The 16,200-nt window shown below is 36.8% G+C and overlaps 1 protein-coding gene across 1 annotated transcript in view; it reads right to left on the bottom strand.

The window, feature by feature from the left end:
* Positions 1–921: 921 nt before the first annotated feature.
* LOC104273655 (calcyphosin-2-like) overlaps positions 922–16,200 on the bottom strand; it is a 19,001-nt gene continuing 3,722 nt past the window's right edge. The window contains exons 3-12 of the mRNA XM_009869056.1: positions 12,714–12,833; positions 11,513–11,587; positions 10,426–10,521; positions 10,225–10,318; positions 8,813–8,928; positions 5,811–5,887; positions 4,082–4,236; positions 3,448–3,567; positions 2,344–2,440; positions 922–1,097 (exon numbers count right to left, since the gene is read on the bottom strand). Coding sequence (XP_009867358.1) covers positions 922–1,097; positions 2,344–2,440; positions 3,448–3,567; positions 4,082–4,236; positions 5,811–5,887; positions 8,813–8,928; positions 10,225–10,318; positions 10,426–10,521; positions 11,513–11,587; positions 12,714–12,833 — 1,126 coding nt within the window. The remainder of the gene's footprint in view (positions 1,098–2,343; positions 2,441–3,447; positions 3,568–4,081; positions 4,237–5,810; positions 5,888–8,812; positions 8,929–10,224; positions 10,319–10,425; positions 10,522–11,512; positions 11,588–12,713; positions 12,834–16,200) is intronic.

Here is a 16,200-nt window from a genome sequence, read left to right as displayed (position 1 = left end):
TAATTCATGGTTTAAGTTTTGTTCTGACAGAGGTGGTGGGTTGCTGGTGAGGGTTTTTTAATGTTTTTCTGGCTTGTACTTTCAGCATAGACAGGAAATCCTAGATATCAGTTTGACAAAGGAAATAATTTCTAAGTTTCAGTCAAAAAACCCACAGCAACAGAATGTAAAGAAACTAGGTATTTAAATATAAACTATTGGTTTTGAAAACCACTTAGAAAAATAGAGAAAAGGAAGAAGTATATTACAAAACATAAGTGTGATTATTAAAACTTTTGGGATTCAACACTCAGCTTCAGATGCCTGATCAAGATGAAAAAATAAAATCAGTCAAGGTGGTCCACAGGCCAAAGGGCTAAGTGGCGTGAACATCTCTGTGCTTTCAGTACTGCAGATAACGCTTTAAATCAGAATAGGATGACCTGCTCTCTTTCAAGCTAAGTATCAGCACACGAAACAAGAAATGAGACAAAGAATGTTACAAGAATATACTTCTATAAGAAGACACTACCATTGACATTTATTGACATTTATACAGTCAAATCTAAAGCTTTTTACAACACATCATAAAATAATTTTTTTCTTGCATCTATTCCTTCATGAATTTTTGCATTCTAATTCCCTCTTATTTTAAAATAGGCCACTTTAATATCAAGTAAATGATTCCTTTTGGGATGCTGAACAGTCTTTATTATTTCCAACGAAAAGGAATGAACAGCATTTATACTTAAAAAGTGATTAGCATAGCTCAACACTCTAAGAAATTTGCTATATATTATTCTGAAAGAATCTGAAATCTCAGTCCTGAAATCAGTTTAAGATACTAATTATGAAGCAATGCACATCAAGACTAAAACCTCCCTTATTTAGCTCACTCCTTGTTTAGAAAATGTCTCTTCTTCATTTTTGTCATCTTCCACTCTAAATTCCCCAAGGGTGCCTTACGATATTAACAAAATCATCATCATCCATGATTCCAATACTCAATCCTTCATAATAATCTTCAAACTCAGAATAGGACACTTCATTGGGGTTGCTGCAAGACTCTCCTAAAGTTTCTAGAAATGCCGATTTAATTTCTTCTTCTGTAGCTTTGCCTGTGAAAGTATATTTTTCCTATTAAATACATTTTCAAGAACAGTGAATATATAGCATTTAAAAGATTTCAGGCAAGAAACTTCTACATTTTAGCTTGCAAATATACTTTTCTTGAACAGATTCAACATTCTGATTGCAGAGTTAAGTCACTGGCTCACGTAATACCAGCCACAGAAAACATCTTACTTTAATAGCACATGGTAGTATTAACTATCACCAGAAACATGAGGCCACAGTCAGTTTCAATGAATCATGGCATCAGGAACATTTTTTTCTTCAAATGACTGCATTTGTAAACTAAAATCTTGGTAGTTTAGAAGTTATCTTGCAGTAAAGCATACGTGCAATGTGATACAAACTCAAAGCTCTAGGAAGAACTTAAGATGCAGGTTTACATTTGAAAAGTGCTCTGCAATTTATGTGTGTGTTCCAGAAACTTATGATTATACTCATGAGGATTTCATAGCACTGAGAAAAAAAAAGTGAGAAAAAAACGTGAAAAAAAAAATTGCAAGGGTAACATCCCTATACCACCATATGTCTTCATATGTTGACATTAATATCACTGACAATATAAAAAAATTTCTCTCTTCTATGAGCAAACCAGAAAGGGTCAGAACAATAGGCATGACTAGCTTGGTACATGGAAATGTTACTTTAGGAACTGACATACAAATATTAAAACTCCTATTTTTTCAATGGCAGAGTTTAAACATTTTTGAGACTCCTGAAAAAATAATGAGGATACCAACACTTCCCCTGTAAAGGATGACAATCCTGTCCCAGAAATACATGAATAACTCATTCAGAAGGAATCTGAAGTGTTGAGTACATTCAGTGTCAGTTGGAAACCTTGCACATTTTGATAAATACGAAAATTACAGTATCCTCCTAAGTGAAAGTTACTAATATCATACGTATCGCTGATAATGTGCAGAACAAAGCTGAGAAGTAACAGCCTAATCGTAGTCCTACATAAGTAGGGCAAGGAACTACTCTGCATACATGCAGTATTTGCAGCTTGGTAAAAAGCATTGTGTACATGAACTCCACTGCTATTTATAGTCATGTTCCAGATAGACACATTACAGGTCATCAGATGAAGAAAGTTCGCCTAAACAGCTCAAGTCTAAGCCAATATGAAACTGGTTTGTATTCGCAGCCAGTTTCTGGATCTGGTATGTCTGCTAACAAGATTACTTCAGCAGTTACACACTTGTTGATGTTGTTGTTTGAGCGATTTACCTGCCACTACCAGAGGATGTTTCTTTGCACAGTAACATTTTCTGATATCTACTACAGGCACGCTCCCAGTTTTGCCAAAATCTAGTTTCATATAAGCCTACAAGGGAAAAAGAGTTTCACATGAGCACATAAGGAAAAAAAAAAAGTTGAAAGATGTAGAGATCAAATAGGCTTAACTAACTTACTTTTCGATCTTGTGCAATGGATTATGTCACTTTACCTATTTTATGAAAGGCACCAAATATCAGAAAATAACTCTAGCTTATTGATTTTCATTATTAAGCTATCTCAACAGCTTTCATATCAATCAAATGTGGTCCCCTCACCAGCTCAAAAAAAAAATTGTCTTCTCATCCTTCAAATCAGTTAAGCTGCTTCCTTTATGCCTCCTCCAATCACTAAGACTCCCGCATCATTCTGACAGAGGCCTCAACACAGTCTCTTCAGCACTGCTGACAGCAGCTTCACTCTCCTTTCAGTTGACTCAAATATCTGTGCTCGATACCTAAGACTAGGAGAGTCAGATTGCCCATGAAAGTCTTCCTTGACCTTGATATCCAGTTGCTACTCTATTGGTCAGTCTGTAATCAGTGTTTCACACTGCAAACGGCTCCACATTATGTTACAGACATATATCGAACGGTATTTCAAATATAAGAAGTCTCACAAATATATTGACTCTAACTGCAGGTCTCAAAGGGGGCAAGTATTACTGCCTCCTAGGTCAGACACTACAGGGGAAAAAAATCTGCACAGATACAATGATCTGCCAAAACAAAGAAACAGACTTCTGGAAGAGATAGTTTCAGGGTGCCAGACGCTTTATACACTAGACTGAAAAGTAAGAATAGCATACATATGCATAAACTCAAAATAATAAAGGAATTAGTTCTAGAGTTTAACTATTTCAACAATGGAACAGCATGCAATCCTCTAATTTATGTTTATTTTAATAAATTGATCTGGAAGTTTTACAAAGTCATTTACCAGATGCACAATTTAGAAAAACGACAACAAAAAAATAGAATCAGAACATGATAAATAGCTAACTCCAAAACTCAGCTGCATAATACCTATACTTAAAATATCTGCAACAAAACTTACTTTTCTTACAAATGCTTTCCTGTACTCGTTCATTTCTCCAAATATGGCACGAGTAAATTCTCCGTAGTCAACCTTATCACTCCTGCTGTCATCAAGAGTAAGCCATAAGGATTCAAAGTCCTGCAATTTAAAAATATTTTGCCACAGTTCTTCACTATGTCCTAGAATAAAACAATTGCTATAATAGGAAATTACAGTATTCTCAAATGAAAACATTTACTCAAAGATTTGTCAAAATAATACAAGTCATCATTGGTCACTGATTACTCTAATTCACATTATTTGCAATTCCGACAGCTGTGGGCTATTTTTAAAATAAAATATATAGAATAAAGAAAAAAATACATAAATAGCATCAACTAAATTATTTTAAAGGCAAAAAAAGGAAAAAAAATGGACTGCAATCCCACTTGCTTCTTCATGATGTAAAAAGATTCATTTAAATTTACTGGGTTTTATTTTCAAAAATTTCACATAGAACTGGATGCAGAAATGCCAATATGCCACCAAGGGGGACAGGGAGGTGAAATTTGCAAAACACAGCTATTAAATTATAATTTTAAGTGAAGAAAAGAAGTGATTGCATAAGTTAAAGTGAGATAATACCCATAATTACAGTTTCAGCTAGACCTACCTCTTCAGGCACTTCCAGATGGAACGCTTTTAGAGCTTCTTTAAACACTGCCTGAGAGAGAAAACCGCTTCTGCTCTTGTCTGCTTCTCGGAAGTACTTTCCCAAGCCTGTTACAACCCTAACTCCTCTTTTACTTAGTGTGTCTCTGAGTATACCTGAGGATTTAGAGGAATAAAGGACACAATGGTTACCAGAAGTGGGCCACTTGCTATGGGGCTGATATAAAAGTGAAGAAAACCAAAACTGTTTATGACACCACTGGTTAAAATGACACATCCACTCATCCAGGCTCCCTCATCTTCGATGAGAGAACATCAGTTAAAAATGAAGAGATCAGCTACTTAACATTTGAGTAGAAATAATACAAAGCAGCAGCAACATCTAACAAGAGATCCCAAGAAATGAAGAATGGCTGTTGCCCTTTATGTGTTCAGATTATAAAACTGCCTACTTCTGCTAGAACTGATGACATATCGGGGTTCAACACACAAAGCAACTCAGGAACACTTTTTTGGTAATACGAACATTCCATTATGGGACACAGTGTTGCTCCTTCATTGTACAAACATGTTAAATACATGTGGAAACAAGAACAAATATAAGGAATTGTACAAAACTGTTCCAAAATTATACGCAGGTAACTATTTCTATGGCAGAAATGGCAGCCTTCTAAAAATATTTAAGTGGAAGGTTTCCTTTAGGAATGTCTGAGCTTCTCAGCAAACTATGTTAACAGAAGTCATCTGCTATTATTATATTTTATCTTGAAATTACTTTTATCTACAATTATGAAGTAAAACAAAGAGAGGGTGAAAGAAGGAAGATTTTTCCAGTGAAGTAGAAACTCAGACGTATGTTAAAAGATGTCTTGAAATACATACACGTAACCTCCTTCCATGCTACACCAGCAAACCTTAGATGTTTCTCAGATAACTGAGAAATCAATTTTTGCCTATTATGCAAGGGGAAAATATTTGAGTAACTAGAAGATAAAAAAATATCCCTAACTATTACTCCAAGAATTTTTCTAAAAGTCAATGTCCAAGGAGACTTTAGTGACCAAAGAGTGCCTACTTAAAACAGGTTTAGCTAATAGCGGTGATTCTACAAGCTGGAAGCTGTTCAGCTCGACAGGTCTTACTGACAACAGGTTACAAATATAATACACAGCACTGCATAAAACATCTTGTCATAATTTTAAACACAAAACTATGCCTTTGTCCTCAAGGCTGTAGGAACCTGGTAAATTTACTTACATATTCCAGAAGATAGTATTCAATTATACTCACCTATGTTAATAAGCATAATATTAAATACTATCAAAAAACAACTTATCAATGTATAAAATAATGGCCAAAAAAAGTATCTAGCATAAAATCAACTGAATAAGGCTGTGTTTGTATATTTTGTCAATAACTTTATTAATTTAATGCCAGTTCAACATAGGATCAGTGTTATGTCGACAGAGAGATTAATATTTTATTGACTACTTTCAGAATTACGCTATACTGCTCCCAAGATTTCTAGCTAGACTGTTTATTTTAAGAGGAGAAAGTACTCTTATGATTGATTCATGCTGGTATCAGAGTCTAACAACATTCTGATAAATATTTAACTTCTGTTTAATTTCATTTAGACAAATAAAATCTTTATAACGTCACTACTGTTCTTTGTGTTGAGCTATAGAGATACAAAAACTAAAATTAAATGGGTTCTGGCAGACACAAACCTTGAATTTTCCTGAAAACTTTGCTGTCATCGACCACTTGCTTGGAACACTCTTGCTTGAATTCCATAGAAGCAGCTCTAAAATAATCAAAATTAATGTTGATTGGTGAAACTATGTGTAATATTACTTAATTCAAAATATCTGTAGTAAAAAACACATTGAACTTGATGTTTAATTCTTATACTGCTCTTATAAGCATAGTATCCAATTGCTTGAGTTGATACATTAAAAAGTACTTGATGAACAGCTGCAGACAGGCAGAAATTTCTTTCTGACAACAGTCCATTAGAAGCTCCTCTACTAATTCATTAATCATGGATAATTCCTCCTGTGCATAAAACTTCCAGAAATTTATTTCAAGACAGTCCTAATCTTCACCTCAGGCCACTGGAAGGCTTTGTTAATGCAGCTACATTTAGTTACCAAGAGGAAAATAATATGAAGTAGCTACAAATCTCTTCAGAAGAGAAGGATCAGGGGTGTATCTTAGGTGTGACCTAGGAATTATGGTTAAATTTTGTGTTTTCTCTGGCAAGTTCCACTCTGAGGAGGGCTTCCCATAAGCCCTCATCAGAAATTATTTTAAAGGTTGATAAAAAAAGATCACAGTGGAAGAATTATTGGAAATTTTTTTTTAAAAAAAAGTCTTATAATTAATCAGAATAGGAAGGCAAAACAGCAAAGCATTGCTGTCAACTTTGATCTGCTTGCTCATCTGTGCTTTGCCATGGAATACTCATCCTCCCGCTTCCTGAGGCCAAAGACTCACCACTCTGCTCTCTCTGCTGTCTATCAAGACTCCGAATCTCCACTTTGGGTACCTCCCATTATGAAGTTCCTACAAGTTTGCCTACAGCAAACCACCTAAACCAGAAAGTCAACAACCACCTGCAGAGGAATATATACTCTCTCTAAATCACCCGTAAAACAAAAGATTCACTGCTTGTGACACCAGGGCATAGCTGCTCCCAGAAATCTGCAACAGACCTTTTAGACTACACCTGAGCAGAATTCTCTCGGAGTACAGTAACGGAGGTAAGAGGACTCAGTGCAAGAGTTTTGCACCAGAGAATACTGAGTTCAGTAACAGCCCCACTCAGAAGAAGATGACAGACTTCCTGATCTGAAATTTAGTCACCAATGGAAAGAACATGGGGAGAGAGTATAAAAAAGAAACAATCTGTTCCACCACAGGTAGCAGAAAATCCAAAATTATAACCCAGCAAGCAAGTCTTCTTTCTGGAGCCTTCAGAGATAACATTGGATCAACTCCAGATTTTGCAGGTACAAGACTAGCAGCAAATGAAAGAAAAAGCTGTTTACTGGAATGACAGCCTTCTGAGATGTAAAATGTCTTACATAAACTATCTGAAATTAAACTATATTGTCGTTTATTTCATGGAAACCTTGCAGAGAGGGAACAATTAGCACTAAGCATCATACAACTATATATTTATATAACCAATTACGTTTGAATTCACTGGTTTATGTACTCTTAGCTCGCTATGGGTCCTTTGCAAAACTTTCAGTGGAAAGGGACCTTAAAGTGAGTATTACCATAACCAAGAACAAGCTTTCACTTGCAGAAAGAAAAATAATAGTCAGTTAAGTTGTGCTAACGAAAGTAGTCTTTAGATACTGAATGTATTTAATTGAGATTCTGTTATTGCTGTTCCTAGTCAAGAAGGGATTGAAGCATCTGATATGTGAGCAGAGCTGGAACTGTTTAGCCTGGAGAAGAGAAGGCTCGAGGGATCTCATCAGTGTGTGTAAATACCTGATAGGAGGGAGGAAAGACAACAGACAGGCTCTGCTCCGTGGAGCCCACTGGCAGGGCCAGAGGCAATGGGCACAAACAGAAACACAGGAGGTTCCCTCTGAACATCAGGAAACATTTTTGTACTGTGAGGGTGACTGAACACCCGAACAGGTTGCTCACAGAGGATGCAGTTTCCAGCCTTGGAGATATTAAAAAAACCAACTAGACGCAGCCCTCAGCAACCTGCTGTAGTGAACCCTGCTTTGAGCAGGGAGTTGGACTAAGAGACCATCTTAAGATCGCTTTCTGTGATTTGATAAAAATTTCTACCTTGTAATAACGGCTATTGGCTAACACTCCTCATCAAAATTTGAGTAATCAAACTTTGCATGTATTTCCACACCATTATGTAACTTCTGTTTTCAGGCAACACAGCAGTGCAATAAATATTTTACGAAGATCTTATTTGTGCTAAGAACCAGTACGCTCACAATAAAAGCCAGAAACCCCAGAGAAAGATGTGTCATTCCCTAGACAGTTTGCTTCTGTAGAGATATTGAGACAAGAACATTACCTTCAAAAATAACACATACTCAGAGATTAACTATTCACCTAACTATGTGAAAAAATTTTATGAATTCTCATCTTTCAGACTATGGAACAACATCATTCACCAAACACTGTTTTGAAAGAGTAAGTGCAGAAATCCTGTCCCAGTGCCTGATGTCTTCAACAATTGCCTGATGTGGCAATACCTGGAAGAATGAAGAATGGATAGGAAGAGGAAGGAAAAAGAAAAAGAGAGAGAAACTGCCAGTTGTTCCTCCACCTATGTTCAAACATTTCCATTATGATGACTGATACAAACTTTTAACATAAGCTTCACAAAAGATTTAATAATAAATGCTGATTACAAAAAAAAAAGCGTTTCTCCCCAAATACAGTATTTTAGTTCATCACGTAAGAAAAGTGCGTGTATGATTTATATATGAAAACATCCGACTCCAAACAAAGCAAATGAGGCAGTTTCATAATTTAGCTCATTCTTATTTTAAAATTACTCCTTATCAATCTAGAAAGTCACTGAGTTACAGAACATCCACTAACATCTATTACTAATGTCTCCTAACAACAGCCTAGTAGAGTTTTTGCTTTTCAGCAATGTAAGTAATAAGATGTTAGAAGATCTTACTAAAAAAATCCTTAAGGAAGAAAAGGTAATTTGAAAAACAGCTGCACTTACTTTAGAAAATCCATAGCTGCTTCATCAATACTTATCACACGAAGGGTGAGAATTGCGTTCTGCTTAACACTTTCTGGAAGGTTATGATCAACACTTTGGAAAGTTAGGTTAGCTCCCTGTTGGTAGAACATATAATGATTTACAAATAGCTCATGTATTATGTACAATACAAAGTCTTGGTATAGAATGATGAAAAGGTGCAGCTCAGATCAGTAAACCTTCTTAACAGAGTCTTTCTAGTACAAAGTAAAACAGGTGCAGGCTCCAAGATGACACATTATCTGCTACATAGAGATTTGTCTAGTAAGACGGCTTACTTTTGCCTAATCTACAGCTGAAAAACATGAGACTAGAGACTGTTTTTCCTCTCTGCCAGGCTCTACCTTTCAGTTTTCCTTCTCTCTTCATCCTTATGGTATCCAAAACTTGCTGGACCACAGAAGAGAGTCACTGCAGATGCCACATTGATTCCGTGAGAGCAAAGTTCTCTCAGACTAGAGAAAACCTCCACAGTTATTTTCAATAACCTAAAATCATACTTGAAATAAACACACAAATAAAATAGCCTTCCTAGAGTTCAAATCATTCCTGCAATGTTTAACTATAGTTATCATTTGATTTGCTAGATTTCACTAATAAATATTGTATAAAAATATGTTAGTAGTAGCACAGAGTTTTATTACCCAGTATAGTCTCTTCCAAGTATTACAAATTCCTCTTCCCTTCAAGTTGGGGACAGAGGACACATCTCACATTCTGCAAATTTTAAGATGCTTTTTAGTTTGAGAGAAGAGTGAAGGTGAGAGAAAGAAAAGCAGCAAACTAAAAGCAAAGAATGCTGAGTAGAATTAAAGAAAGCAGTAGACCTAACTCTAATATCGATGTAGGCTTGGGTTATAAAGCCGACAAAAATCATAAATTAGGAAGGAGACAGAGATGCTGTTATTGTGTGTCTCAACCACTTGGACATAGCTGGTGGTAAACGCTTTAAAACTTTAGGTTAAAAGTTTCTTCGACTTCTTCAAATTTAAGAAAATATTTAATAACTGACTCGTGTCAACATTGCCAGCAGACGTTGCAAAGATTATTATTTTTTAACAAGTACTTTGGTCTACTTCATCTGTATCTGCTTCCCGACTTGTTCACTTTGCCAACACAGAGGTCGCCACTGTCTGCAGTCTTGTGCCCTCTCGTGGGAAAATGTCAAACTACAGCTTAATCCAAACAGCGAATCTCTCAAACATGGCACAAAAAAATAATCCAGACTCCTGAAAATCTTCCATTAGAAAACGTTACTGAAGGGAAAGACTTTTCACTCTCCCTGAAAGTGCGATCACAATTTTCAACTCGACTATGTAAATATGACTTCCAAATTATCCACCAAATTTCCTTATATTCATCAGAACACTTACTATATAGAAGTCACTAAGGTCATAAGATTTTCCCTTCTTTTGTCCACGTGCATGTTGATAAACTCCCTTCTGAATGAAAGGCAAGGCATTTGTTCTGTGAAATAAATCAAAACTGCTATTAAAACGATTAAATTTATTTAAGTTTATTAAAGACAGTGGAAGGTATTTTCTAAAAGCTTTTTAAAAAGTAACTTATCCTACCTATTTTTTCCAAACTGTCGAAATTCGTACACAGTAAGGGATTTGTCACATGCAAAATAAAATCCAATCAACTCTCTACAAGCATCACGACCATTTCTATAAGGAAAATTGAAAAGAACCTTTATGTTTTTGCATCTATATAAATCCAATTCAACACAAACATAAACAACATTCCTTTTGGAACATGCACTTTATTTCCAATGTTGTATATTGTACATTCTTTTCCTTTGAAAGAGGTACCTGGCATTTTTCTAAACCACCACTGAGTTCAACTTCTGGATTTGGACACATATTTGAATATTCCATTCTACGTTACGTTAACGTTAAAAACACCTTCTAAGGCTTCATGTTTTAGAATACCAACGTAATTTTCACTCATTAACTACAGGATTATTTAGAACAGGACTACTGCATTCGTTATGGTGTATGAAGCCATGTGGCTGAATCTTCAGCTATGTCTAACAAGCACACAGCTCCCTGCTTCTGAAAAGCATCACTTCCAGAGCTTGAAGAGTATGTTGATGTCACTGCTGATCAATTTAGAACAGTTCCAGAGGGACAACCTGATCTGGTTAAAGATGTCCCTGCTCATTGCAGGGGGGTTGGACTAGATGACGTTTAAAGGTCCCTTCCAGACCAACACATTGTGTGATTCTATGCCCTGCACCTGCAAGGTGCGTACGTAAGGAACTACAAACGAGACACAAAGTCAGCCTTTCCATCCACAGTCGTTGTCGGATTCTAAGACACGGCTAAGATAATTTTTTCATCAGCTGACATGCAATGAGTTAAGAGCACTGTGCTGTCCTGCACAGAGCCATGGGTATGATGATAACATAAAGTTATTTACACACCTTTACAATGGGACTGTATCCATCACCAAGTCGAAATCTGTATTATGCATGTGTGGGTGTATATGTGTGTATATATATATTTTTCACCCACAGATGCATAATACAAATACAGTACATACTTTTTCTAAACACAGGGAAAAAGAGATGTTCAGTGCAATTAATTATTTCAAGAGGGTAAAGATCATCATTCATGAATTCATAGAATTGAAAAGCTTCATGAAATTTGTGATTACCTCGATATAATTCTACTGTCAAAGCATAGCTTGTTAGATAGCATGTTTTCTGTCAATCCTGATTTGGTCCTTATTCTGTGAAATTAATGCAGCATGTTAATGATACCTATATGCCCACAGACAAATGTTACATAATAATCAACTGTTTCAAAACAGCAAAAAATGTGAAATACGGTATCCTTGGCAACTGGCTAAGGAGATGATCTCCTGTAGCTGAATTAGAAAGAACCCGAGAGTTGTAATGTGGAAGGTGTTCTGTAATTATATGAGAGTACATTCACAGAAGACATAGCTATGAATGGGATATTTTGTTTATATACACTTTTACCAAGATGTAAACCTTTACCACTCACCATACCTCTACCAATCAGTGTGTTTTCTTGCAAATATGCTCAGGCTGGGGCTTCTTTACTCACCTAGATATTTTATGCTGGCTGTATTACTAGTTCTGAAAATGGAGATTTGTCCATGTGATGGGTGTAAGAGATTGAGACAGGGTTTGTTGTTTGGGTTTTTTTTTTTCCAGGAACACAAAGATGACATTTATTGAGAAAGAATTTAGAGCAGGATGTTAAAATGCACAAAGCAGAGCTGTTTGTCTGCCTGTTGAGAAAAATTAACAGAACAAAACTCAGACCTGAAGCTTCATTTAATTTTACGGATCACAAGGTTTTCTGGGATTTTTCTTAAGCCCTTGGAGTTACTATTTCAGTGCTCACAGGCCAGGAATGACACTTAAACGCCAGTATAGTTAATCAGTGCAGCAGAAATCAAAACATGAAAGAAAAGTGTAATTATATTGTGAAGATCTACATTAGCATTCACAGATGCATATTTATGTAATTTTATGCTCCTCAGGATAGGAATCTCTAAAAGGATATGACAAGATTGCAAGCATTCGACAGCTCAGAAGAGGCTGGCAAACCCTTGTGATGAACAATATCAATATAAGTTTAATAATGTTCTCCCAGGCTTTATAACTTCCACGAATCAATCACTATACACAGAGAATCCATATGAACAGGTCCCACTAGGCCATTCTAGGCATGGGGAGGCTACAAAAAAGGCTTCACACGGAGCTGGGGGATCCAAGCCAGATATAAAACATCCAGAAAGGTGAACAGACTTCACAGAGACCAAAATAACAAAAAACACAGCAGAAAATGTATTTCTAAAAAAATGACCACTAGAGAAAACTTACTTTGTTTCATGCAGTGTTCTTTTTCTAAAACGCATTGGTGCTGTTCCAAGTCCCAGAAGTCCATGAGCTTCCTTGTGAATATCATCACGCGTGGATTGCTCTGGGTCACTTAGAACAGCTCTGACCAAAAAGAGCAGGAAGAAGTCCTTTGACTACTAGTAAGCTTGAATTTCAGACCTTATATATACTTACTCAGGAAAAAAACCACCCAAGAACAACAAAGCAGGGAAATCTTGAAGTCATCCATTAAGCTTGCATAAATTTGTGTGCTTATTTTTGTTTGTTTTTACAAATACTGAAGCCTATTACCCAAAATCAAATATATGCAACAATATCCTGGTCATGTACTGCTATGTAGTTCTCTACATGTATATACATATTATTTTGAGTACATTTTACATGTGTATATAAATTAAATTTTAGGATTAATATAGTTGGCTTTTCTTTTCCCCCTTCATTTGTAAAAAACTCATCACTGATTTTCTTTACCCCCATCTCCCTCTGTCATGGGTTCGAGTCTAACGGGGTTATTGTAAAAAAAAGAGGGAGTAGACTCATGTGAAACTTTGAGGGACTCCCGTACCCCCAGGCAGAGTTGGACCTGCCTCTGGCCAGGGCCAGGGCAATCAGTGCCTCTGTCATCAAGGTATTTAAGAGGTGATCCCATTGTTCTATCTCTCTCTTTTGTTTTTTTCTGGTTTTGAGCTGTCCTGTCTTTAACGTTGGGGAGTGGTTTTTTTCTGTTGGAGGAGGGGGAGCTGAGAGGAGAACAAAAGAACGTCATCCTGAGAAGAAAGTGAGGGAGAAGAGCCCCTGAGGAGAAAGAGGGGGAGAAGTGCCCCTGAGGAGAAAGAGGGGGAGAAGTGCCCCTGAGGAGGAGAGAGAGAAGGCTGTCAGAGCAGGACTTTTCCTTGGACCCATGGTGGCTGAGATGGCAGGAAGGTGACTGCCTGTCAGCTGAGGGGACTGATGGCAGCGAGAACATCCAGGATGTGTCGGTACGTGCAGAGCCCCATGCGAGAGGGGAGAGAGATCAAGCATTAGTCGGGGACATGTCTGAGGCGATCCGTGGCCCTGAGGGGCTCCCAAGGAGGAAGAGGATGGGCTCCCAAGGAGGAAGAGGATTGCCTCCTGTGAGGTGGACACCACGGTGAACACCATGCAACAGGAAGGAGAGACTGCGAGGAGCCCTCTTTCTCAAGGAGGAGCTGCCATGGACCATGAGAAGTGGCCAGATGGGCTGCACCCCCCACCCCTTGCCCCCTTGCATAGAGGGGGGAAGGAGGTAGCCGGGAAGATGGGAGGGGTGGATGGGCAAAGGGTATTTAAGACTGAGTCATATTTATAGATGCATTCCTCTTACCTTCCTACCTCGTAAATGGTGGTGGTGAATTAAATCTGTTTGTTGCCAAGTCTCTCTGGTTCTTTACCCATTATCTTAAATGGTACATTATTATCCACCCTATCCTTAATCTCAAACCCTTGAGCCTTTTTAGTTGAAATTGTCTCCCTCCACATCACTGTGCAAATGGGGGTGGGGGGAGGAGTGAGCTGGAGACCGCGTGGTTCTTTGTCCCAGTCAGCTTGAACCACAACACTCTCGAAAATCAGTGACAAGTTAACAGTATTGGCCAGCAACATCATCCAACAAAACCATTGGCATTTCCTCTCACAAAGTGCTGACTCCATAGCCCATAGAATCTCAAAGTCCCATCAAGCAGACAAGAAATACATGACCTGGTTTCCAAACATTTTGATACTCTTTGAATCAGTTTAGCAAGTAAACAAAAGACGAGATCCTTTAAAAATAGCTTAGATTCTTTTTACATTAAAGAAATGGTTTATATTCAGAAGGGAAAACTGATTTTGCACAACTAATATCGTTTTATAAACCTGCTCTCTGACCTATGCAGATCTGTCTTTGCACATAGCAGCTACACTGATTTAACCACAAGATTGGCTTCACTACGAAAAAAAAACCAAAACAAAACACCTTTGTGTTCCCTTTAAAAGATCTTTCTCATGCAACAGTTTTGAACTAATCTTCCACGATTAACACCCTGCTCTCTGATACCAATTTGTTTGGCAGTACTGGCACAGTTATATTTAGAATGTAAACAGAGAGATTTTTTAAATTAAAAGTTCACCCCGATGCAGCTGCAGCACTATTGAACATTGTTTTGACATTATCAGCGGAAGAGTTCAGAGTAGGAGAAGGAACATATGGAAAAAATAAGGCAAAGCAGCTGAAGGAGGTTAAGCACAGAATGAACATCCGTGATCTAAAATGTACAGAAGTGTATGTTCAATCCAACATCTGCAGGACTGAAACACTTCAATACAACCAGCACATTTTAAAAATAATTTCTGTAATCACCTACTTTACCTACATCTTTGTTGAGTTATGACATGGGATAAAGATATCCTTGGAAATTGGGGATTTATGCACTAAATGCTTCTGTATTTTTAATCGTGCCACAATACTTGGAATTTAACACTGTATTTCATGACAATCTTGTTTCTTTCCATGCTACTTTCTTGATATCTCAGCTTTTAAATAGTGTAAAAAGCATTAATGGACATTTAAAAAATATAGGTCATTTAAACTGCAGTTAAAACAGAAACAAAGAAAAAATAAAAAGCAGAAGTACAACAACATTTCAACCTCAAAGTCTTAAGATCTGATGGGCTATAATACAGTACTGACAACTACTGAGATTGTAAACCATGCACAGAATGCAACACACCGTACACCTACCTACAGATAATTTTTAGCAAGAGCAGGGTAACATGAAACTATATTAACCTAGCTTGCAAAATCCTACATTGCCATAATCAGACAACTTAGATAAAGCCCCGAATTATTAAAGTGTGCTTAAAAATGAGAACAAGTTTATGGGAATAGTTATAATAAGGAAAGATGGTTTTACTATCGTTATCTTTACCTGAAAGTTTAGAGGTTCTTTTTCTCCTTAACATATAAAGGGATCTTTCTACATAGAAGCAACGGAGCTAAAGAGATACCAATGACGTTAGAAGAGGCTTCATGTACAACCAGGATCAACTTGATTCATCATTGTGCATTTTTTCCCTACCTGATCTACATTGATATAATACTCTTTTATTCCTGAGGGATGTTGTGTCAACATTAATAAAGGACTATTAATAAAGCCAAGAAGATTCTTAGAAAAGACAATAAATACTGAAGAAGTGTAATTTGTAAGAGCAGGCACCCATGTATTTCGCTGAAGTCCAAGAGAGAACTAGCGCTATTGTAAAGCCCTTAAATTAGGTTAAGGATAAAATTAAAAATTATTCTCACAAAGAAAAAAAATGGACTTACACACAGCACTTGGATCTTTTAAATTAAAAAGATTTTACATGTAAACAATTTCTGCAAATAATAACACTACATAAGACTGCATAAGACTTGGAATGAGATGATCAAAACACCTCTTGGGCAAGAAAAGCCACATATTCACAGATC

This window comes from Apaloderma vittatum, unplaced genomic scaffold, assembly GCF_000703405.1.
Source record: "Apaloderma vittatum isolate BGI_N311 unplaced genomic scaffold, ASM70340v1 scaffold3860, whole genome shotgun sequence".
NCBI classification, from domain to species: domain Eukaryota; kingdom Metazoa; phylum Chordata; class Aves; order Trogoniformes; family Trogonidae; genus Apaloderma; species Apaloderma vittatum.
The sequence above is the reverse complement of the archived record's forward strand: the minus strand, read 5'-3'. Positions and strand labels throughout refer to the sequence as shown.